The sequence below is a fragment of the Nycticebus coucang genome, chromosome 14 (assembly GCF_027406575.1).
Source record: "Nycticebus coucang isolate mNycCou1 chromosome 14, mNycCou1.pri, whole genome shotgun sequence".
NCBI classification, from domain to species: domain Eukaryota; kingdom Metazoa; phylum Chordata; class Mammalia; order Primates; family Lorisidae; genus Nycticebus; species Nycticebus coucang.
In genome coordinates this window covers 11,264,940-11,288,916 of record NC_069793.1, presented here as the reverse complement: position 1 = coordinate 11,288,916, position 23,977 = coordinate 11,264,940, and the positions used below count along the sequence as shown (strand labels likewise).

At 47.5% G+C, this 23,977-nt stretch overlaps 1 protein-coding gene across 1 annotated transcript; it reads right to left on the bottom strand.

Annotated features, from left to right (window-relative positions):
• Positions 1-151: 151 nt before the first annotated feature.
• Positions 152-2,939, bottom strand: FTH1 (ferritin heavy chain 1). The gene is made up of 4 exons (XM_053562318.1): positions 2,575-2,939; positions 1,000-1,146; positions 587-712; positions 152-478 (listed from the first exon to the last, which is right to left on the bottom strand). The coding sequence occupies exons 1-4, from the start codon at positions 2,686-2,688 to the stop codon at positions 314-316; spliced, it is 552 nt and encodes a 183-aa protein (XP_053418293.1). The 5' UTR covers positions 2,689-2,939; the 3' UTR covers positions 152-313.
• Between the last annotated feature and the right edge of the window lie 21,038 nt (positions 2,940-23,977).

The following is a 23,977-nucleotide window of genomic DNA, read 5'->3' as shown; positions in this document are numbered from 1 at the left end:
TTTCAAACTATTATTTAAATATAATAAACACAAATATTCTAAGTGGTTCATTTTGATGAGTGTAACGGAAAATTAACTATGACATTTGTGGAATCTAGAAGATGGCCTAGACAGATTTCTGGTCCACACCAAAATCTCAAAAGACAACAGCTGGGTACCAAATTTCTTTATTTGAAGGAATGGTACAAATAAAAGAACTTAAGTGGATGTTTTGGTACAACTTATAGAAAAGGTAAAGGAAACCCTGACATGCATGCACTGCCTTGGTGATCACAGAAGTCACCCCGTGACTATGGGGAAGTTAGCCTAAGGCTTAGTTCTCATTATCACTGTCTCCCAGGGTGTGCTTGTCAAAGAGATACTCTGCCATGCCAGATTCAGGGGCTCCCATCTTGCGCAGGTTGGTTACGTGGTCACCCAGTTCTTTAATGGATTTCACCTGTTCATTCAGGTAATGTGTCTCAATGAAGTCACACAACTAGAAAACAAAAGGGGGATGCAAAGTTAGTGGCCAGCTTTCCTAACACCTAAGGCAAATGATTTCCTTCGTTCCAATACTTCGTTTCCAACGATTTCCAATACTCACGTGGGGGTCATTTTTGTCAGTGGCCAGTTTGTGCAGTTCCAGTAGTGACTGATTCACACTTTTTTCCAAGTGTAACGCACACTCCATCGCATTCAGCCCGCTCTCCCAGTCATCACAGTCTGGTTTCTAAATGAGAGGTTAGGTCAGTGCATCTCTAACAGTTCAGCAAACACATAACATCTAACCACCATGCAGTGGAAAAGGGACGTCCAAGTCTCCTCCGATGACAGCTTCCTATTCAACAACCTTGCCCGTTAACTGTTTGATACTTTAGACAGTAAGGCTAAAAGGCAAAATTCCAGTGTATCATCATTTTATAAATAAGGGCAACTGCTAGTTTCTAAGTGATTTCTGACACCTGTGAGCACTAACTTGATTGATGTAGTATGACACCCCTAGGATCTTTTGCTCACTTTGATATCCTGAAGGAAGATTCGGCCACCTCGTTGATTCTGCAGCTTCATCAGTTTCTCAGCATGTTCCCTCTCCTCGTGAGATTGGTGAAGAAAGTATTTGGCAAAATTCTTCAAAGCCACATCATCGCGGTCAAAGTAGTAAGACTGAAAGGGAAACATGAACGTGTTATGCTGGAGACTGGCGGCAGATATATTCCCAGACTGAAGTCAACAGCAATGTTTCTGTTCTGAAATAGAAAACTGAAACTTGATCTTTGAAAGTTTACTACAAAGAACCTTTAGAGTAGCACAGGAATTCACAATGTCTTTCAGGATCTGTATTAATGCAGAGAAAATTTCCTATAGCCAGTGCCAAATTTGGAGTGTACTGGAATTTTTGTCCTGCACTATCAGTCCCTCCTGCCTCCCTCCCAGATTTAACCATGTTAAAGCATGGTTAAAACAAAACCCTCATGAGCTTGTTAGCTGTACAGCACATTGCTGGGTTTATTTATAAAACTAACACCCCATGCGAAATGAAGACTGGGCAAATAAGCTGATGTAAACATCAGCAGAAAGCAAAAATTTGACTTTCAATCTTGAATATTCACTGTATTTTAGTGTTCTCAAAAGGCAACAAGTCATACAACTTAAGGCCTGTTTTCAAATTCATTTGGAACATGTCTATCTTGGATAATTTGCACAATCACAAATCAATTCTAAGGAAGACTCCCCTCCAACCACCTAAAACGAGGATTTCGGAACTCCTGAGCTTGGAAGCCTCACCCTCTCAGAGTACTAGGATTACTGGTAGGAATCATCATGCCCTGCCTTAAAACCAGGATTTCGGAAAACCGATTCCATAAATTACTGCGTGGAAAAATCCCTTGTTCAGTAACTTGTCCAAGAACTAAGGGTTCGAATAGTGCCTCATGACTTAGGAGTTAAGGTGTGTAAAAAGGATAAAAAATTAAATTCTGAGGCACAAGGTCGGATGACGCTTCTGCAACTGCAGAAGGGGGCATTTCTAGAAATAATGCTTCAATACAAGTGCGGCTTACAGATAAGCAGAACCAAGACGCAGCTGGGTCAGCCCACGAGATAAGCCATTTGACGCCAGCAACCAAGGTTGCTATCTGACACCATTATCTAGCGGGGCCGCCGTACCTAGGGGGATGGGAGCTAAATACCCAAGAAAACGGAGGGCCTTGGGCCAAATGAGAAAGAGGAAGAAAGGGACAGGAATGCAAAAATACACCCTCCCAACCACAGGATCGATTGTACAGCTTCCAAGTCTTGCAATCCCGGCATTTCAGTCTTGCAAACCAGGCTCTCCTTAAATTGAAAGGAGCGTGCAGAGGCGGCCTCTGCCTACGAGTGAGATTTCCCAGGGTACAGATGAAAAACACCAACAGCCCAGACTCTCTGCGCCAGAGAAGCCCTGGGAGACCTGGGGCAGCCTCCATTTTCCAGAAGGGCGCGGGGAGGTGGGAGCCCGCCCGTAGCCACACCCCCGCCCCGCCCAGCCCGCCCGGGGAGGCCGCCCTCTTGCTTTCCTGGCCTCCGCTCCGCCGCGGACCTGCCGGCGCTCACCATGGACAGGTAGACGTAGGAGGCGTAGAGCTCCAGGTTGATCTGGCGGTTGATGGCGGCCTCCGAGTCCTGGTGGTAGTTCTGGCGCACCTGCGAAGGGGATGCGGTCGTCATGGCGGCGGCTGAGGAGAGGCAGCGGCTGCGCGGCGCTGGAGCGGCGGCGGGGGCCTTGGGACGGTCCGAGGGCGCGGTGAGGAGGTGTCGGAAGGCTGGCTGTGAGCGGCCGGCCGGGATGGGGGTCGAGCGCCGGGTTCCGTCCAAGCACTGTTGAAGCAGGAAACCGCGGCGACTCTCGGCGAAGAACGTCTGGCGCAACGGTCCCCGAGCGGACTCTTATAGCGGCCGCGGCGTCAGGCCCCCGGGCCAATCAGCGCTGCCCGCCGCCGCGCCCCGCTTCTTCCGGTGGGCGCGCAGGGCCCGCCTTTTTCGGCGGGGGAGGGACGCCGCGGCGGGGGCCGGAGTTGGCGAAGATCCGATCCTGGCCGGAGCCGGGACGACCAGAGCGGGCCGGAGGTTGGGGGGGCGTCTCTGTGCCTCTAGGGCCCCGCTTAGTGGGCTTGGAAGGAAGTCGTGAGGTGGCCCTGGATGCCCACCTTGGATCCCCGACTCTGTTGGCGTCCTGGGCCTTGAAAGTGCATCGGGGTGATTCTTAAGTCCCAAAGGGACATCCCGAGGCCCTTGGCCAAGGACGTTGTTAAAAATGAAGGCTGTAGAGAGGCAGCCACCACACCCTACTGCAAATTGAAAAAGTGGAAGGTGGAAACATGGCCTTGGGGGCCGAGTGAGTCAGAAGTTGAGCCGGGAAAGAGTGCACTTTCTCTTCCTCAAAGTCTAGGACAGAGCACAATGTAAGAGAAGTGGGGGTGCGGGGCTGAAGTCTGGTTTGCTCGGCCCTTCTGTCTCCGGCGACCATGCCTAACCTTGTACTGAAAGCAAATATGGCTCCTTGTGCAGTTTAGACAACAAAGGCTGGGCGGGCCGCCTTTCCTAGGGAGTCCTGAGGGTGAGCCACCTGGGCTTTGAGAAAATCGCAGTATCGCTTAAAACTCAAAGATGGACCTCGGTGTTGGACAGAAAGGACAAGCGACTTGGGTCTGAAGACAAAGCCCAAATGCTCTCTCTATGGGCGCCAGTTACAGAAACCTCAGGCTTAAGTGGCCCGAGAGGAAACCACCCCCCTGGGGTTGTCCTTGAAGAGAAGCTGATGGGGCTGATGGCAGGTAACAGGTGTAAGGAACCTTAGAGAGGCAAAGCCAGTATATGTGGCTTGTGGCTGGGTCCCAGGCACAGAGTGGGTGTGACCATAAGGGTGGCAGAACTGGACCTGAGCCCTGCTCATAGCAGGCCCTCCCTGTCTTCATGGTCCACTATTCTGTCAGGTCTTTTGACGCATAGGTGTGAGACCTATCAAGACCATATTCAGGATATTTATACAGACCTGCAATTGGCAGCTGGATTTCTAAACCTTTTTTTAAAAAAGCAACTCTAGTGAAATATTAAATTGCTGAAGGATTTAAAATGATTTTTTCCTTCTTGAATCTTTATTGCGTTTATTTCAAAATGAACCAATACCACTTGGAGGAAAAACATTTTAGTGGTGTTAGAGCTACAATGTAGTAAGTGGAATGATCCAGTCTGGGATGGGAGGTCAGGGAAGGCTTTCCTAAGAAAGTGACATTTGAGCAAAATTTGAAGAAAAAGTTAAAAGGATGGCGAAGTGCAGGAGGGAAATGGGGAAGGGATTCCAAGCAGAAGGAACAGCATGTGCCAAGCTGTCAAGGTGTGGAAAGTATGTTGTCCTGGAAAGTAGAGAGCAGGTAGGGGAAGGCTGGGCAGGATGGAGTATAGGGGCAAGGTCAGGTGAGGTATGTGCCATAAAAAGGGATTAAACTTTATCCTGGAGACAATATGGAGACACCACATTACATTCGTTTTGAGAAAGCTTACATTGACTCAACAGAAAAACTATTAGGATAAGAGTCCAGTGGAGTCACCATGCTTAGAATGCAAAGTTTTTTTAATGTAAATGTTAGGAAGCCTAACAGAGCTGCAGGAACCCTCTTCCCACTTCCTCTCCTGCAAAGAAGAAGCAGACAAAGGATCTACTTAGTCCCACCCTCAAAGTTTACACTAAAGGATCCTAAACCACCAAAGCCTTCTGGGCAAGCTGTGAAATCTTCCCACTCCTTATGCCCCTTATAGAAGATGTCTGTAACAATCCCCACCAGGCTGGACGCCATCTTAGCACTACCCAGGCAGGTCAATCTCCCCATTCAATAAACCTGACCGAAATTCTTGCTCCCGGTCTTCCACTCCCTCTCAGTCTGGGTGCCATTGCTTAAACCTAACAATAACAGTAGCCCCGAGTTAGAAAATGTAAAGGGACCAGTTGCGGTGGCTCAAGCCTATAATTCTAGCAGTCTGGGAAGCCGAGGTGTGTGGATTGCCTGAGCAAGAGGGAGACCTAGTCTCTAAAAATAGCCAGGCGTTGTGACTGTAGTCCCAGCTACTTGGGAGGCTGAGGCAAGAAGATCCCTTGGGCTCAAGAGTTTGAGGTTGCTGTGAGCTATGACACCACGACACTCTACCTAGGGCCACAAAGTGAGATTCTGTCTCAAAAATTTAAAACAAACAAAAAAACTGTAAAAAAAAAATGAAAAACTTTTTTTCATTAATGAAAGAAAAAAGTTTTCACCTCAGATTGGCAACAAAACCTTGAAGTACCTAGGAAAAAAATTAACAAGAAATGTATAGTGAAATGGACCAGAACAAAAACAAAATTTGCATAAATGAAGAGGAACCATATTCCTAAATGTCCAGCCTTTATTTTTAAGGATGTTAATTTTCCCCAAATCAACCTATAAATTCAATGAAATTTCCATTAAGTGCATTTTTTTTTTAAACTTCACCAAATAATCCTAAAGTTCATTTGGAACAGTCAGGGTGTTGAATAGCTGATAAACATTTGGGGGGGTGGGTAGATCTGTATTCCCTGCTATAAAAAAAGTGCAATAAGGTACTGTAAGCCAAGTGGTACTGACGTGGAAAGAGAGGACTAGATCAATGCAACAAAATAGTCCTACCTACATATGTATGGCAACTTGGGATGTGTTGAAGTGGAATTTCAAATTGGGAGAGAAAGAATGGGCTCAACAAATGATGTTGAAACAATTGATAGTCATAAAAAAATGACTCACACAGTATTTAAAAATACATTCCAGATGGATTAAAAATCCAAGCCTTAAAAAAATCCCTATAAAGTTTTGAGAAGAATGTATGGATTATTTTGTATAATTTTGTTGTGAGGGGTGTTCTTCTGAGACTGTTAGAAGTCGTAAAAGGGGGCGGCCCCATATACTGAGGGTGGCGGGTTCAAATCTGCAACCAAAAAATAGCCGGGCGTTGTGGCGGGCGCCTGTAGTCCCAGCTGCTCGGGAGGCTGAGGCAAGAGAATCGCTTAAGCCCAGGAGTTGGAGGTTGCTGTGAGCTGTGTGAGGCCACAGCACTCTACAGAGGGCCATAAAGTGAGACTCTGTCTCTACTAAAAAAAAAAAAAAAAGTCATAAAAGGACAGTTAGCAGATTTGACTACTTAAAAATGAAAAGCTATAAGATACAAGATGTCATACAAGAAGTTTAAATAGAAATGACAAATTGGGCTGATGATATCCGTAGCTCATTTAAGTGATGAAGATTAGTAACCATATTATATCTTTATATGTCTAAGTAAGTATATATGTATATATATAGTCACAGGTTTTTTTTTTTATTTTTTTTATTTATTTTTATTTTTTTTGTAGAGACAGAGTCTCACTGTACCGCCTGAGGGTAGAGTGCCGTGGCGTCACACGGCTCACAGCAACCTCCAGCTCTTGGGCTTCCGCGATTCTCTCGTCTCAGCCTCCCGAGCAGCTGGGACTACAGGCGCCTGCCACAACGCCCAGCTATTTTTTTGTTGCAGTTTGGCCGGGGCTGGGCTTGAACCCATCACCCTCGGTATATGGGGCCGGCGCCCTACTCACTGAGCCACAGGCGCCACCCTAGTCACAGGTTTTTATGAGCCATTTTTTTTTTTTTTTTGAGACAGTTTCACTATGTTGCCCTCGGTAGAGTGCTATAGCATCACAGCTCACAGCAACTTCAAACTCCTGGGCTAAAGGGATTCTCTTGCCTCAGCCTCCCAGTAGCTGGGACTACTGCCACCCGTCACAACACCCAGCTATTTTTTTGTTACTGTTGTTGTTTTAGCAGGTCCTGGCCAGGTTCGAACCCACCAGCCCCTGATGCATGTGGCCGGCACCCTAACCACTGTGCTATGAGCGCTGAGCCATATGAACCCTTTTTGATTGTCTTCCTAGATGATATAGGTGGTGAGGTCCTGGAGGGCAGGCATTGTTTCTGTTCTTCATCTCTGCACTCCCAGCATTTTGCAAGGTGCTTGTTCCTTGATGCTGAGTATTTGTTGCATGAGCAGATGGGTGCATGATTGAATCTGGATGATGGAGTAAAGTGACATAGGAGGGCTGGGTGCCCGTTGGGAGGCAATAGTCTTAGTTCTCAGTAAGCAAAGGAGACAGAAAGAATATCTGAGAGATTTGAAGAAGAAAGGATGGGAAGAGGTGGTTGGCTACCATGGGGGTTGGGAGGTAGACAATGGATATGACAGCCCCCTAGCAGCTGAGCTGCTGCTGCTGCCATTCACTGAGCCAGAGAGGAAAGGTTTGCAAGAAGGCCCTTGGAGGAGGCTAGCGTGGCTTGGTCTGGATATGCTGAGTTTTAGGGCCTCCGGATGTGCAGGTGGACAGAGGTAGCATATAGTCGGACCCACCAGAAGGAAGTCAGTCTGCTGCAGAAAGAGGCTTTCATGAGTCAGTATTGGATATGTGCTTGGTCAAACATAGGTAGCTACTCTGAGTATCACAGCAAAACTCAGGGACAGCTTGTGCTTTAGGTCACTGCGGAGATACTGGGAAGAATGAAAGGGAAATCTTCTGTGGGATGTGGTGTGTTACTTGGACCTGTTTCCCACCTCCCGTAACCTGGGGTGTCAGAACTGCCACCTCCAAGCCTCTAGATTCTTCCAAAGCTGTGGCCTGGTCTTTGGACCTTTGTCGACCAGGGATCCGCCTACCCCCGCCCTCCCAGTCCAGCTCCTCGTGACTTGGAGGAGGCGGGAGTTTGGCTGGCCTCCAGGGACAGCCGCTTCCCCAGGCCAGGAGCGGCAGGAGTTCCCCGGATGAGAGAAGAGCCTGGCAGGTGGCTTCTGCAGGATAAGCTCATCCTGGAGCGTGAGGGGGCAGCGGTGGGGGTTGCCGTAGAAAGTGCGGTCCCACCGTGACTCAGCAGTCTGCTTGGGCTCCAAAAGTGCTTTGTCATGGAGGGGAGGGGAAATCAGAAGGCCTGGAGAGGTGTGGCTTTTATGTGTGAGAAGGAGGGAGGCCCCCCCCCCCCCATTTCCTAAGGGCTCAGCAGCCAGAAGGCTATACCGGGAACAAAGGCGTCTAGATCACCCCGCCGCCTCCAGTGGTGTTTTTTCTGGAAATGGGGAGGAGGATGTCATTTTTTTCTATCCACCCCTCAAGGCCTCCCCACTTCTTGGTGAACTCCCAGCAGATGTTGGGACTCTTTCCCTTCTAGGGATTTTTGCTGCTCAGATGTAATTTAGGGTTCCACAGCTGAAAAATCATAGACACTAAGAATATTAAGGCTTAGAAGGGACTTTAGAATTTCCAAGGCTCACCTTGTTTTACAGATAAGGAGGTGAGGACAAAAGAACGCCATGAGGCTTGCCCAGGGTCCTCCAGTCACTGGCAGAAACACAGGCTGAAAACATAGGGAACACTGTGGGTGGCCATTAAAAATGAGAAATGTGTTGCTGGAATATGCGTAGGAAATAATGCGATGTGAAAAAGCAGAGCCCCTAAAACAAAAAAAACAAAAACAAAAACAAACAAAAAAAAAAAGCAGAGCCCCACATTGTCCCCACAAATTGATCAGAAGGAAGAGAAATCCCGGAGCAGGAAACATAGATGAGAGTTGTGGGAAAACCAGTTAAGTAGTGCTCTAACCCAGGAGCTGCTCTTTTAAATGTGTAGGAGTCCCCCTGAAGTAAAGTGAGGTGTGCAGGAAATTAGAGTTCTAGAATTCAAAAATTGGAAAAAGCAGAGGCCGGGCACAATGGCTCATACCTGTAATCCTAGCACTCTGAGAGGCCAAGGCCTGAGGTCAAGAGTTTGAGACCAGCCTGAGCCAGAGTGAGACCCCATCTCTAAAAATAGCCAGGCATTGTAGTGGGCGCCTGTAGTCCCAGCTACTTGGGAGGCTGAAGCAAGAGAATCACTTAAACCCAAGAGTTTGAGGTTGCTATAAACTGTGAAATCATGGCACTCTGCTGAGGGTAACGAAGTGAGATTCTGTCTCAAAAAAAAGGAAAAAAAATCAGATCCAGGTACAGTTCTGAATGATGCAATCACATTCAGAGAGCTTGTTTTTAAATCATTTCTGGAAAGCCCAGGAGATGTAGAGTCAAAGTCTAGGTTCTCAGGATCCCCTTTTCCACAAGGTTAAGGTTAAGAGCCACAGCCTTGTTTGAGGACAACTATGAACTGAAGGCCTGGTTTGTTTTGTTTGTTTTTGTTTTATTGTTGATTGCCCCTGGGGGAGCCTAGCAATCCAGACTGCTTTGGGAGCCCTTACCACAGGGGTGCCCTGGCTATTTATGTGGCTGCCTGCTGGACTCTGAGCTCCTTTGTAAGCTGTGTCCCCAAGCTCTAGCGTGACCTCGGGGACCTTCCAGTTCTAGCTCTTCTTGCAGCTCTGTTCCTCTCCTCTGGAATTGTCATGCCCAGTGGAACATTTGGTTTCTACCTTTACACTAGTGGCTCCTAGAGGTCAAGGATCTTTCTTACTTTTGATTGTTCCCTGCAGTATGCTTCCCAGTGACCCCTGGGATCTGCCCACATCCTAGAAGCTTTGAAGAGGCCACCTGGCTCTTGAACTTTGACTCTTCTATTTATTTACAGCCAGCCTTCCCCCACGTAACTTTGAGTGCACCCCCCTTGCATGCCTTTGTCACCACAGTTCATGGGGCACTCCATCTGCTGGGACCCAGCCACATGACATGCCCACATTACGTAGGCCAGGCTTGACTGGGCTCACTCTGACCCAAATCAGGAAAGGCCCAGCTCAGCACAGATGGCAGGTAGGAGTGACAGCTAGCAGCCACAAAAGGAGTGAGAACAGCAGAGTGGCTTCCACACCTTAGCAGGGCTCTGGGCAGCCAGAAGACTTGGCAGACAGGGGTTGGGAGTGCCTTCTGTTGGAAATGGGACTTGTGTCTGCCTCAGACTTTTTTTTTGCAGTATAAATACTCAGTCTAGGGGAGGGAATCCCAGATTCCCTTGTAACAAGGGATGGGTAACAGGGGATAAGAGGATTCTGAGAGATCAGCAGCCTGAAGTAGAGGGTAGATGACCTGGGGCTGACCAAGCTGAGAGGCAGCAGAAGGAGCTGCCTGGGCTCGGGGCCTGTGGCTCAAGCGGCTAAGGCACCAGCCACATACACCTGAGCTGGTGGGTTCGAATCCAGCCCGGCCTGCCCAAACAACAATGATGGCTGCAACCAAAAAATAGCTGGGCGTTGTGGCAGGTGCCTGTAGTCCCAGCTACTTGGGAGGGAGAGGCAGGAGAATTGCTTGAGCCCAGGAGTTGGAGGTTCCTGTGAGCCGTGATGCCACAGCACTCTACCCAGGGCGACAGCTGGAGGCTCTGTCTCAAAAAAAAAAAAAAAAAAAGTCTGAGAATCAGAAGAGGAAAAAAAAAAAAGAAAGGAAAAAAAAATTAAGAAAGAGCTGCTTAGAGTGGCCAGGCAGCTTTCTTGCCACCAGTGAAGGTCCCTTAGGTGCAATCTGGGTAAATCAGCATGTCTGCCTGGGCCAGTAGAGGGGCCTATTGGTCATCAGCGGGGAATCCTGAGTGTCATACAAGAGATCAGGACCCTAAAGATGTCACCATTAGCATGGAAAAGGCCCCAGGCCTCATTTCCTGTGGGTACTGTCCCCTACAGCCTCAGCCCCTCTAACCTATCTCCTGTCTGTTCCAGCTGTAAAATGCTACAGTAAGCATATCACTTCTACAGTGAAAACCCTCCAATGATGCCCATGGCTGTGGGGATACAAACGAAATGTCTCTGTGTGGCCTGGCTCCTAACACATCCTCTCCTGGGCCTACCAGGGTACCCCACTCCTAAGGCTTTGGAACTTGCCCAGACTGTCTACCTCTGACTTTTCTTCCTGAAAAACTACCCAACCTTCAACACCCAGCTCACATATCCTCCAAGGCTTCCCTTACGCCCTGGCAGAGCTGAGAATTTTCATTCTTTGTACCCTCTGGCATTCTGAGCAGGTCTCCACTGTCCCCTGTGCTACAGTGCTCTGTTACCTGCCTGCCTCCCCCAGCAGGAGGAACCTCCTGCCCTATTGATCTTGGCCATGCCATTGCCTCCCCACCTCTGTACCAGCAAAGTGCCCGGGTCACAGACACCCAAAATACTGGCTGGATTGAACTTGGACTTAGCTCTTAGCCCAGCTCTTACTCACCTTTCCTGTTGTTGAGGGATAGGCTGCCCCCCACCCCATGCCTCATAGCTTTGGTTTTTCCATCTTTACTTAAGTAAGATTACTAGCTCCTTCTACCTCCCACAAATCTTTCTGGATTTGGGAAATATTCCCTAGTAGAGACCTGTGGGCACTTCAAGGCAGTGAGGTCTGGAACCACCTGGGCCATGCAGAGGGTGATATCTTGGTCACAGGCTCTGCTGCTCTGAGGACCAGTTCCTTTTGTTTGCTCTTGTGGCCACAGAGTGTTTCCTCAACTGGAGAAAGGGACCCCGGAGGAAGGGAAGAAGGATTGGTATAAATCCTGATCACTACTATGAAATAATATGTGCTTCCTGCTGTGGACTGGAGCTAGTGTCACGCCATAAATGCCGTAAATATAACAGATTTTCATAAAGCATGTTGACATCTTTGGGGCTGACACTGACAACACCCCTGAGAAGTGGCCAGGGCAGGTAGCCTGTGCAGTAAGCAGGGTCTTCCTTTTCCAAGTGAGGAAACCAGAGGTCAGAGAGGTGAAGTGACAGCCTTGCCTGAGGCTGCACAGCTGGGAAGAGACAGCGCTCTGACGGGAACCCAGATTCTAACTGTGAGGTAATCCTCTAAATCTGGTGCCCCAACACAGCTGTGATGGCACTTACGAAAAACACAGCACCACAGCACAGTACATGAGCGTTCACCACGAGGCACAGAGAAGAAGATCAAGATTCTGGTTTCCTGGAGATTTATGAAATATCCTTACCGCCCCGAATCCTGGGCCAGGGTGAGTCAGCACCTACCCACCTTCTACCAGCTTCAAGGCACCAGAGTTGGCCATGGGCACTTTCAAAGTGGTTGCTATGATTCCACCAGGAGTAAAGCTGTGAAGGATGATATCCAAAATTAATAGGTTGATTTGATTAGTAAATGGAGTCTGGTTGGTGGGAGTTCTGTGGTTCTTTTTTTTTTTTACACAGAGTCTCACTCTATTGCCCGGGTAGAGTGCTGTAGCATCATCATAGCTCACAGCAACCTCAAACTGTTGGGCTTGAGCGATCTTCCTGTCTTAGCCCCCCAAGTAGCTGAGATTACAGGTACCTGCCACAATGCCTGGCTAGTTTTTGTATTTTTAGTAGAGATGGGGTCTGCCTCTTGCTCAGGCTGGTCTTGAACTATTAAGCTCAAGCAATCCACCCACCTCTGCCTCCCAGAGTGCTCAGATTACAGGTGTTAGCCACAGTGCCTGGCATTTTGTGGTTCTTTAGAAAGCACTCTTGGGGGTCTGGTCGTAGGGCTCAGACCATGGACTTGCTCTTGAATTATCTCCTGATCTTGGTGCTGGTGGCTGGCAGGCCTAGGAGATGCCTAGCAGCCTGGAGACTTGACTGTTCAGTGGCAACCCCAGACACACCTGAGTCCACGCCTGAGACCAGAGGGCATTTGTGTAGCAGATCATAAATGGGGATCCAGCCTGGCTCCTTAGACCTCCCATGTTCCCCATGCACTTGGCTGTTCCTTCTACAGCCTAGGGGTCTTTCCTCAGCCACAGGAGGCCACACCATATCAAGGAGCTATGGGTAATGCCTCCTTGGAGGATCTCATGGCCCCTCATTCCCATGTGGGATCTGAGAACCATGCAGACTTTCCTGAAAGAGCCTTTGGGTCCCTGGAGCAGAAACTGATCACACATTGGGGAGTGTAGGATGACCCACTTCCAAACCAGGGCAATTCCAGCTCCTCCTCGGGGACCTTAGCCCACTCTTAGCTTTCTCTGTGCAGGACCCACCCACCTTTCTGACAAAGCTGTGGTCTGATGCTTGGAAGACTGCCAGCCCAAGTCAGACCCAGGAGAACTTTTCCTTCCCATTGTTCCTAGCTGCATGAATGGTATTCTAACCCCTTGTCAAACTTCCCTGCCTTTTATTATTCTTTGGAATCATTATTCCGAACTAAGTAGCTCTTATTCTTTTTTCTATTTACTCACTTATCCAGCTGCCCTTTCTTTCTTTCTTTCTTTTTTTTTTTTTTTGTAGAGATAGTCTCACTTTGTCACCCTTGGTAGAGTGCTGTGACATCACAGCCAACAGCAACCTTCAGCTCTCGGGCTTAGGCAATTCTCTTGCCACAGCCTCCCAAGTAGCTGGGACTATAGGCGCCTGCCACAACGCCTGACTATTTTTTGTTGCAGTTTGGCCGGGGCCAGGTTTGAATCCACCACCCTCGGTATATGGGGCGGTTGCACTACTCACTGAGCCACAGGCACCGCCCAGCTGCCCTTTCAATATTGTGTAGCAGGAATTCAGATATTTTGCTTTTGGTGAAATAGGTGATTTCTCCAGATCCACACCTACTTCCCAATATCTATCTCCCCACTCTCAGATTCTGGATACCAGATTTGGATTTTCCTCTGGGGGAACTATCTCCTCTTCTCACTGCAGCTATGTGCTATAATTAGAACTGCCTCCATCCCCAGATTCAGGAATAGGGACATGTTTTCTGTCACTGGCAACAAATGTTTCAATCAACTTTTTGTTATTTATTTTTTTTGAGACAGAGTCTCACTGTGTTGCCCTGGGGTAGAGTGCATCATCATAGCTCACAGAGACCTCAAACTCCTGGGCTCAAGCAGTCCTCTTGCCTCAGCCTCCCAAGTAGTTAGGAGTTCAGACGCTCAGCTAATTTTTCTATTTTTAGCAGAGACGGGGCTTCACTCTCACTCAGGTTGGTCTTGAATTCCTGAGCACAAGCAATCTACCTGCCTCGGCCTCCCAGAGTGCTAAGATTACAGGTGTGAGCCACCATGCCTGGCCTCAACTCACTTTTTACAGTTTTTTTTTGGCCGGGGCTGGGTTTGAACTCGCCACCTCTGGCATATGAATCCGCCACCTCTACCCCTTTGAGCCACAGGCGCCGCCCTCAACTCACTTTTTAAATCATATAAATGGCAATTCATTTCTGCATGGGTCTCAGAACTTTCAAGGGAGGAAGGAATCTTTGGGATGATCTAATCTAATACTTTCATTTAAGTACTCAGCCAGTGTTAATACCAGCTCTGTGCCAGGCCCTGGATTAGATGAAGAAACTGAGCCCAGAGAGGGGAGAGGACCAGCCCAGGACTACCGGAGAAGTTAGTGGCCCAGCCAAGGACCAGACTTTAGTCCTTGTGATCCCCACACCAGCCCTCTTTCATGAGGTTCCTCTGCTTCCTGAGATGAACCCCCAAGGCTGTGTTTACATGTGATGTGTGAGCAGGAAAGGGGACAAGGGGACTCTGCTGAGCCTCCACACAGAAGGGGGTGATGTTTATTGGATGCTTATCAAATGGGAATGTATCAAATTGGGGAGATCTGTGTTTAATAGGTTATCTCTAGGAGGGTGTGGAGAGCACAACAAAAATGCTGGATGCCGTCTTACAATAAAGATCAGTCCTTGGCACGAACACCCCACCCAAGCCCAGCTTCCCGGATGCCACTGCTCCCTGCTATTCTCAGGGAAGGGGGGTATTTCTGAAGTGTTCCTGGATCTCAGATAAGTTCTCACCATGGTCTGAAGGGCTAAGTGCACTTACCTCTGGGCCAGCCCCTGTGGACATAATCCAGGAAGAGCTTGCTCTGGAGAGCCATAGCTTCAGAGGTGGTGCCTGGTGGATAGACGAGAGAGCTGAAAGGTTTAAACGATGGCACCCAGAGATGAGGCCACAGAGGGAGCAGAAAAGTTTAGGTCAGCTTTATCGAAAGGGGAGGATGACCCGCTTAGGCCATGCAAAGATGGTGTCTGCACCCCCAGAGGGCAGTTAGAGACCACTTTGATATGGGCCATAGGGAGTGGGCGGATTTCACAGCTTGCCAGTCAGGTTAGGGTCTTTTGGTATACTTCTCAGGGTGGGCTACCAGATCCTTTGTGTGTTTGTCTTAGGAGGAGAGCGGGAGGAGGAAGAGATGAAAGTGTGTGTGGCTGCATTAGACCCCTCAAGAAGAGTTAGGAGGTTTCACATTAGTCAGGACCATTTTGGTTTCTAGCAACAAAACTTAGTCCCCGCTAGCTTAAGCAACAAACGGGATTTATTGGTTTGTGAAGCTGAAAAGCCCAGAGGAGATGGACTTCAGGGTGAGTTCCATCAAGGCTCTGGCCCCATTTCCCTGTGATTCTCTTAGATCTGCTCCCATCCCCTGGTCTTCATCCAGGGTTGCCTCCTTCTTCCAGGGGTAAAGTGAGTTCCCTGTTCCCCCCTCCTACAGATATTGTAACAAAGGTCTTGAACTTCATCTGACTGGGCCTTTGGTATGTCTGATTCTGATTCTTTTGGTATGTTTATTGAGGGCAAACGGATGCAAACAATGTAAAAAACAAAAGCTCATCTGGCATTTAATTAACTTTTTCTTCTCTGCTTGACAAATGGGAGTTGGATTTTTTTGGTATATATTCTAAGGATCCTGATCTGCTCATGAAATCCTTCTATAGGGAGAAGCTGTGGGGCAGATGTTTGAAGCAATCCTTTGAGAGAACACTTTTCAGGGCAGAGTAATTGCTCGGTGCTGCCGACTACTTTCCCTTCTGCTTCACGTGTGCTACAAAATAGTTGTTGCACGCGATGGTGAGGCCCGCAATCAGGGAAAAGCAGCTCTGGAAGCCCACTTTGCCATCTCAGCACTGGTCCAGGTCCTTCATTATTTTGTCTAAGGCCAGAGGGTCTTTTTGATTTTCCAAAAATCCCGGGAACTCCTTCTCTGTGAGCACTCTGAGGAGTTAAGTAGGCATTATTCCCGGCAAATGTGTGAAACGTGAACATCATGGTTTCCATGGCGTGCTCCATCTGAGATGGCATTTTGGTGAGATCTACTGGGCTGAGAGGCGCCGCGGAGGTGGCGGGTATAAACCCAGCCCTGGTCAAAAACCACAAAAAAAAAAAAAAAAAGAATTTTTTAATTTGTTTGTTTGAATCAGGTTCCAAATAAGTTCTGTGGCTGGCTAGTATGTGTCTTCAGGCTCTCGATGAATTTTCCAGCTTTTCCTCACTCTGCTCCCCTGCCTGCTATCTGGAGTCACCAACTGCATCCTTCTGGTATTGTTAACATGCTCTTCTGTCCCATGAATTTCCTGTAAATTGGCAGTGAAATCTAGAGGCTTGATCAGATTTGGGGCATTATTTTTTGGGAAAAATTACTATATTGGTGGTATTTTGTTCTTCCATCAGGAGGCATGTCTATTTGTCTTTCTGCATGTTGGGAGCTGTCAGTCTATTAATCTATTAGGATTTGCAAAATGGTGATATTCAAACTTATTATCTTGTCTTCAGTTATTATGTGGACTATTTCTATAGAAATTTATGAACTATTTGGTTACCCTGAAGAATAGTTCATAAGGAAAAGGTAGAATAAATGGTTGCTTCCCCCCCACCCCCCCTTTTTCCAAATAATAAGTTAGTTTTCTAGTATCCACCAAAGGGGATCAATGAGTTTTAAAAATCATTATGGACTATTGGATTTAAATATATTTGCTGGGCAGGGTGAGGTGGCTCACGCCTGTAATCCTAGCACTCTGGGAGGGGAGGCAAATGGATCACTGGAGCTCAGGAGTTGGAAAGCAGCCTGAGCAAGAGTGAGACCCTGTCTCTAAAAATGGCCAGGTGCTGTGGCAGGCACCTGTAGTCCCAGTTTCTCGGGAGGCTGAGGCAAGAGGATTGCTTGAGTCCAAGAGTTTGATGTTGCTGTGAGCTATGACACCACAGCACTCTACTGAGGGTGACAAAGTAAGACTGTCTGAAAAAATAAAATAAAATAATAGTATTTGCTGTGCTTCAATTAACTGCAGTTATTATGGATCTTAATTTTCAAGTAATCTCAATTTGGGTCCAGTGGCAGCCTGTTCACCTTAACCTGAGTCCTTTTGACACAACCTTGATGTTAGAGATCTTTGATGACGTCTTTGCTTTCTGATATTACAAGGTGTTCCAAGCTGAGGTGCACTTTGTACTTTTGCTTCCATTCCTTAGTCTTGCAATCAACCATTTCTCCAAGGAGCCCTTGTTCCTTTTGGTGCAAATGGTATTCAGAGGCCACCGTGGGTACTAGATGTGCTCGATGTTTCTGTTTTGTTCAGTATTGCTAGGCCTTTTCAGAGGACAGAATGAGGACCACTTAAAAAAAGTTTTTAGAAGAAATAAGAGTCCATTCTGAGACTTTCAATTCCAATTCAGAATTCTAGGATTTATGTGTAATCTTAAAGCTTTAACATCTGAATTGCCTTTCTCCTGTGCCCCAAATCTTAGTTCTCAACTATATGTACAGAATTATTGATTTTCATTTTCCTCCACCACATCCCTAGGTCTTAGATTATCAATCCTAATACTAACACCCACCAAACAGTTGTTACTGAAGACAGCTTACGCTTTATGATTTCTAGTTTTCTTCTTCTTTTTTTTTTTTTTTTTGTAGAGTCTCACTTTATGGCCCTCGGTAGAGTGCCATGGCCTCACACAGCTCACAGCAACCTCCAACTCCTGGGCTTAAGCGATTCTCTTGCCTCAGCCTCCCGAGTAGCTGGGACTACAGGCGCCCGCCACAACGCCCGGCTAGTTTTTGGTTGCAGTTTGGCCGGGGCCGGGTTTGAACCCGCCACCCTCGGTATATGGGGCCGGCGCCTTATCGACTGAGCCACAGGCGCCGCCCTCTAGTTTTCTTCTTAAAGTAAATCTCACTAGGTATATATAGTCAAATTAATGTGCTTTAAAGTTGTTTGGAGTAGTTCTTCTCTGTGTGTTTATGCTACCAATTCATTACACAGGAGCATTTACTTCATTTTGCTTTTAATTTTTAGGAGTTTAAAACATTTCCTTCATTTTATGATTATTTAAAATATGTCCGTGGGTGGCGCCTGTAGTTCAGTAGGTAGGGTGCTGGCCACATAACACCCAGGCTAGGGGGATTCGAACACGGCCTGGGCCAGCTAAACAACAACTGCAACAAAAAAATAGCCAAGTGGGGCAGCGCCTGTGGCTCAGTGAGTAGGGTGCTAGCCCCATATACCAGGGGTGGCAGGTTCAAACCTGGGCCCTGCTGAACTGCAACAAAAAAAAAGCTGGGCGTCCCAGCTACTTGGGAGGCTGAGGCAAGAGAATCACCTAAGCCCAAGAGCTGGAGGTTGCTGTGAGCTGTGACCCCACGGCATTCTACCAAGGGTGATAAAAAAAAAAATTAGCCAGGTGTTGTGGTGGCCGCCTATAGTCCCAGCTACTTAGAAGGCTGAAGCAAGAGAATCGCTTAAGCCCAAGAGTTTGAGGTTGCTGTCAGCTGTGACCCAATGTCACTCTACTGAGGGCAACATAGTGAGACTCTCTCAAAAAAAAAAAAAAAAATGTGCCCGGTCAAAGTCAAATCTATCAAATAAGGTATATTTAAAAGGACCTAGTGTCTATTCTTTGCCCCCGCCACCCTGTTCTTTCTTTCTGTTGAAACAACCAATGTCTATTTTTTTTTTTTTGTGGAGACAGAGTCTCACTTTACTGCCCTCGGTAGGGTGCCATGGCGTCACACAGCTCACAGCAACCTCCAGCTCTTGGGCTTATGTAATTCTCTTGCCTCAGCCTCCCAAGCAGCTGGGACTACAGGCGCCCGCCACAATGCCTGGCTATTTTTTGGTTGTAGTTTGTCCGGGGCTGGGTTTGAACCCACCACCCTCGGTATATGGGGCCGGCGCCCTACTCACTGAGCCACAGGCGCCGCCCCCAATGTCTATTTTTTAATAGACATTAAGCAAATATGTATTTATATATTTTTATTTTTTTTTTATTTATTTTTTTTTTTTGTAGAGACAGAGTCTCACTTTATCACCCTTGGTAGAGTGCCGTGGCGTCACACAGCTCACAGCAACCTCCAACTCCTAGGCTTAGGTGATTCTCTTGCCTCAGCCTCCCAAGTAGCTGGGATTACAGGCGCCCGCCACAACGCCCAGCTATTTTTTTGTTGCAGTTTGGCCGGGGCCGGGTTTGAACCCACCACCCTCGGCATGTGGGGCCGGCGCCCTACCCGCTGAGCCACAGGCGCCGCCCGTATTTATATATTTTTATTTATATTTGCATCCCTCCTCAGATAAATAGTACATTAGGCACACTTTTCTACACATCAGTTTTTTCTTTTAATAAGGTGTCCTAAGGATCACATCGTATTAGTTCGTAAAAGTCTTTCTTGTTCTTATGGCTGCAAAATACCCAACTGTGCAGATGTACTATTGTTTCTTTCTTTTTTTTTTTTTTTGTACTATTGTTTCTTTCTCAAGGTCCTTATTGATGGACTTTTGGCTTTTTTCCAGACTTTGGCTATTATAATAAACAGCCACGTCCCTGTGTCTTTTCATTGTGTTTGCAGTGTATCTTTAGGATAGATTCCTAGAAGTGGGATTGTAGGATCAAAGGGCAAATTTGCACGCAGTTTGGCTAGATGTTGCCAAGTCCCCTTCCGCAGAGATGGTGTCATTTCACATTCCAGCAGTGTGTGAGAATGTTGGTTTTTTTCACAGCCTGGACAGCAAGAAAGTATAGTATTTTGTTAAACTTTTGGATTTTGGCTAATCTGATCAGTGAGAAATAGTTCCTCAGGGCAATTTGCATTTCTTTTACTATAAGTGAGGTTGAGTATCTTTCCATATAGTTTTGAAATATTTAAATATTTGAATAGCCGGGCGTTGTGGCAGGCGCCTGTAGTCCCAGCTACTCAGGAGGCTGAGGCAAGAGAATCGCTTAAGCCCAGGAGTTGGAGGTTGCTCTGAGCTGTATGATGCCATGGCACTCTATCAAGGGCCATAAAGTGAAACTCTGTCTCTACAAAAAAAAAAAAAAAGAAATATTTAAATATTTGCCTTTCTTTTTCTGTAAGCTGTTTTTTGTTTTTTTTTTTTTTGAGACATAGTCTCATTCTGTTGCCCAAGCTAGAGTTCTGGGGCACCAGCCTACCTCACCTACAGCAACCTTAAACTATGGGTTCAAGCCATTTTCCTGCCTTGGCTTCCTAAGTAGCTGGGAGTATAGGTGCCTGCCACAACACCCAGCTAACTTTCTGTTTTTAGTAGAGATGGGGGCCTTGCTCTTGCTCGGACTGGTCTGGAACTCCTGAGCTCAAGAGATCTTCCTGCCTTGGCCTCCCAGAGTGCTAGGATTATAGGGATGAGCCACTACCGGCCAAGCTGTTCCTATTTTTAATGTATTTGTCTATCAGGTTGGCCTTTTAATTAATATTAGCATATTTTTATAGACTGAGAATTAGAAACTTTCAATACTAAGGATATTGGCCCTTTATGATCTAGGCAGTAATTTTTTTTTTTTTTTTTGTAGAGACAGAGTCTCACTTTATCGCCCTCGGTAGAGTGCCGTGGCCTCACACAGCTCACAGCAACCTCCAAATCCTTGGGCTTAGGCGATTCTCTTGACTCAGCCTCCCAAGTAGCTGGGACTACAGGCACCAGCCACAACGCCCGGCTATTTTTTTGTTGCAGTTTGACCGGGGCTGGGTTTGAACCCGCCACCCTCGGCATATGGGGCCGGCACCCTACCCGCTGAGCCACAGGCGCCACCCAGTAATTTTTTTTTTTTTACCAGTCTATTTATCTTTTTAATGTTGCTAATTTTTTTTGCCATACAAAATTTCAGTTCCTTGAGATGTGTTCATCTTTCCCGTATTGTTTATTCTCAGATAAAGAGTCACATTTAGGAATGTTTACCCACTCTCAAGTTATAGGAAAATTAAGATGTACTTTCTTTGAGTACTTGTATGGTTCCGTCTTTGCATTGAAATCTCCAATCCTCTTGCAATGCATCTGGGTACACAGCCTGAGGCACACCTCCAATTGTTGCTGAGTCCACCTGGCTCTCCTTCTATCCTAACACCACCTAGTAAGTCACCCATTCTGTCCCCATTACTTGCAAGGCTGCCTTTATCATATATCAGCTTTGTATACGCAGTGGGGGCTATTTCTGGATTTTCTGCTGTGTTCCCTGGAGGAATCCTATGCTTTCATTTGCCCTTGCTCATGGCCTTCCCTGCTAAGGTGATCCCTGCCACCCCCGCATAATACCGTGCCAGGCAGAGCATTTCTCAGGGAAGACACAGGGCTGGCTCTCAGGCTGGTGGAGACTTCCACCTGACAACAAAGCCCTTTGTTCCAAGCTCAGAGATCAGACTTGGGAAGCAAATGCTCTTTCGGAGATCTGTGGGATCCAAATTCATACCAAGCTGCACTTTGCAGATAGAGAGGCATTTCTGGATAATCGCCATCAGAGAAGAGGGGGTAAGAAGGCTCTCTGACAGGACACCCCTATTCTGTCCCTGGGGAAAGAATGGGTGGGATGGAACATTCTATACTTAACAACCAATGCTTGGGCCTGGGGAGAATCAAAATCCTGGCTACTGGTGGCCCTTGAAGGATCATTTCTTCATAAGAAAAACAGAACAGCCGGGTGGCGCCTGTGGCTCAGTGAGTAGGGTGCCGGCCCCATATACCGAGGGTGGTGGGTTCAAACCCAGCCCCGGCTGAACTGCAACCAAAAAATAGCCGGGCGTTGTGGTGGGCGCCTGTAGTCCCAGCTGCTCGGGAGGCTGAGACAGGAGAATCACTGACGCCCAAGAGCTAGAGGTTGCTGTGAGTCCTGTGACATCATGGCACTCTACTGAAGGCGGTACAGTGAGACTCTGTCTCTACAAAAAAAATTAAAAAAAGAAAAGAAAAACAGAACAGCCATCTATCCAGCTACCCACCCATCCTCTCACCTTATAAACATTTACTTAGTACTTAATTTACCTCATAGCAAACACAAGGCTCTGTGCCATGGGGGAGAGAGTCAGCTCTCTCCTGGGCACCATTCCTGCCTCTCCTTTGGTGAGATGAGAGCAGAAGCCCTGTGACTCTGAGACCTGAAAGCACCGTAAAAAAAAAGCACTTCTCTGTGGCCTTGTTTGTAAGCAGTGGTCAGCAAACCTGTTTAAGTAAATCAACGTTCTCATGTCTCAACTCTGTTGGCTAGAAACACAAGTTCTAGAAGAAAAAGAGGATCAAGCGAATATAATGATTGGGACAAGTTTTTCATGATATGCCCAGCTGTCATGTTTTGAAGAAACAAAAAACAAAACAAAACAAAAACACTTTCTGGGAAGTATCCCTGGCCGGAGTCTATGGCAAGGTTAATCTGTACCTCATCTGGCGCCACATCTCCTGGGAGAGGAAAGCAAAGCCCTTGTCCCCTCTGCCCTCAGAGGTGTTTGGGCCCGACCTTTCCCCCAAAAGACCGTTTGGGTTTGTCAATATTCAGTATATTCGTGTGTTTACAGAGAAGGAAGCTGAAGCATTTTCACCCAGAGAGGAAGTTTCATCATTCTCATCCTCGACACTCAGGACTTGGGTGGACTGTATAATTAGTGGCCAGAATATCTGGCTCCAAGAGGCATTAAAAAGAAAACATTAGAAAAAAAAAGAAAGAAAAAAAAGAAAACAGAAGGTTGTTATTCTGTCCTTAGGAAATGTGAGGGCCACTGTTAAAACCCTAGCTCGACATCTAGGAGAGGCAACCAGCTCTGCCTTGTCAAAAGCTTCATGCAGATCCTCCAGCTGCCACGAGGATCCCTGTGAAGAAGCAGATGAAAGGGAAAATGACCCCCAAGATTCCCCCGGAGATCGCCCTGGGCCTCTGGATTCTGACATATTCAGGGCCCCTTGGGACTTCTGTCTTTGCTGTTCCCTCTGCCTGGAATGATCTTCCCCCCAATCTTTGCTGGACTGCCACTTCTTGGCACTGAGGGTTCAGCTCAAGTGTCAGCTCCTAGCGGCCGCCCCGGACACTACCTGAATGAGCTCACCTTCCCTAGACTCAGTCTTTCTGCCATTACTGTTTAGGCTTTATTGGGGTTCGTGCTATTTCTGTGTAATGTACTTATCTTTTCCAGCCTCCACTGACTCATTTGTGAGCCTTCTGAGAGGCCGATCTCACTGTCACGATCCTTGCTGTGGCCTAGTGCCTAGAACAGTGCCTGGCACCTGGTGGGTGTTCAGCCAGCATCTGTTGGATTGGTGGATGGTACTTGGATCTGTGAGGGAGAAGATGCCTGAGAGGGACAGGGATCCAAGGGGAGGAGATGGCCTTCCCTTTGTATCTGCTTTTCCCTTCACAAATGCCTCCTGAGGGGCTGAAGAAAGAGGCAGCCTCCGTCTCTGTCCTTGAAAGCACCTTCGCTGACATTTTCCCTATAGGCCAGATCAGGCAGACGGCGTCTCCCCCAACAGAGGTGTTTCTGGGCCAGGAGGGGCGACACCTACCACTGCCCTTTACCTAAGCTGACAGAATTGCAGTGGATTTGCTCACAGGATTTGCAGCCCCTGTCAGCAAATCCACTAGAAGTTCTCTAAGAGGGGCTGGAACCCAGGGAGCCCCATGTGGCTTGGTGAACTTAAGTGACAGATGGGACCAGCTTGAAGGAGCCAGGTTTCTTTTGGTTTAGGTGGCTCACAGCCCTTCTAGTTATTCTAGCACCCAAGGTCCCCTTAACTGCCTTCTCCTGTCCCTAACTGATTGGCAGTTATTAGAGGCAGAACCAGAGATGGAGATTGTGTTTCTCGTGGCTTATGGAGGAAGAGGGCTCAGGATAAAGTACAGGGTGTGGGGAGCCGGCTAGGGCAGGTGCCGGGGCCACCCCAAGCTGTTTTCAGCTCTTCCCTGACCTCAAACTGATCCCTAGGGAGTGCTGGAGTGTGAATAACATCATAAGTTCTTCTGCCTTGAGGCAAGGGGATGGGCCTTTGTAACCCTTTCCCATATAGTCCTTGGCTGGGG

Coding starts and splice junctions, on each gene's coding strand:
- FTH1 (XM_053562318.1), bottom strand. CDS start 2,688: ATGACGACCGCATCCCCTTCGCAGGTGCGCCAGAACTACCACCAGGAC. Junction 1,147..2,574: donor CCTACGTCTACCTGTCCATG/GTGAGCGCCGGC, acceptor TTTCCCTTTCAG/TCTTACTACTTTGACCGCGA. Junction 713..999: donor TCTTCCTTCAGGATATCAAA/GTGAGCAAAAGA, acceptor CCTCTCATTTAG/AAACCAGACTGTGATGACTG.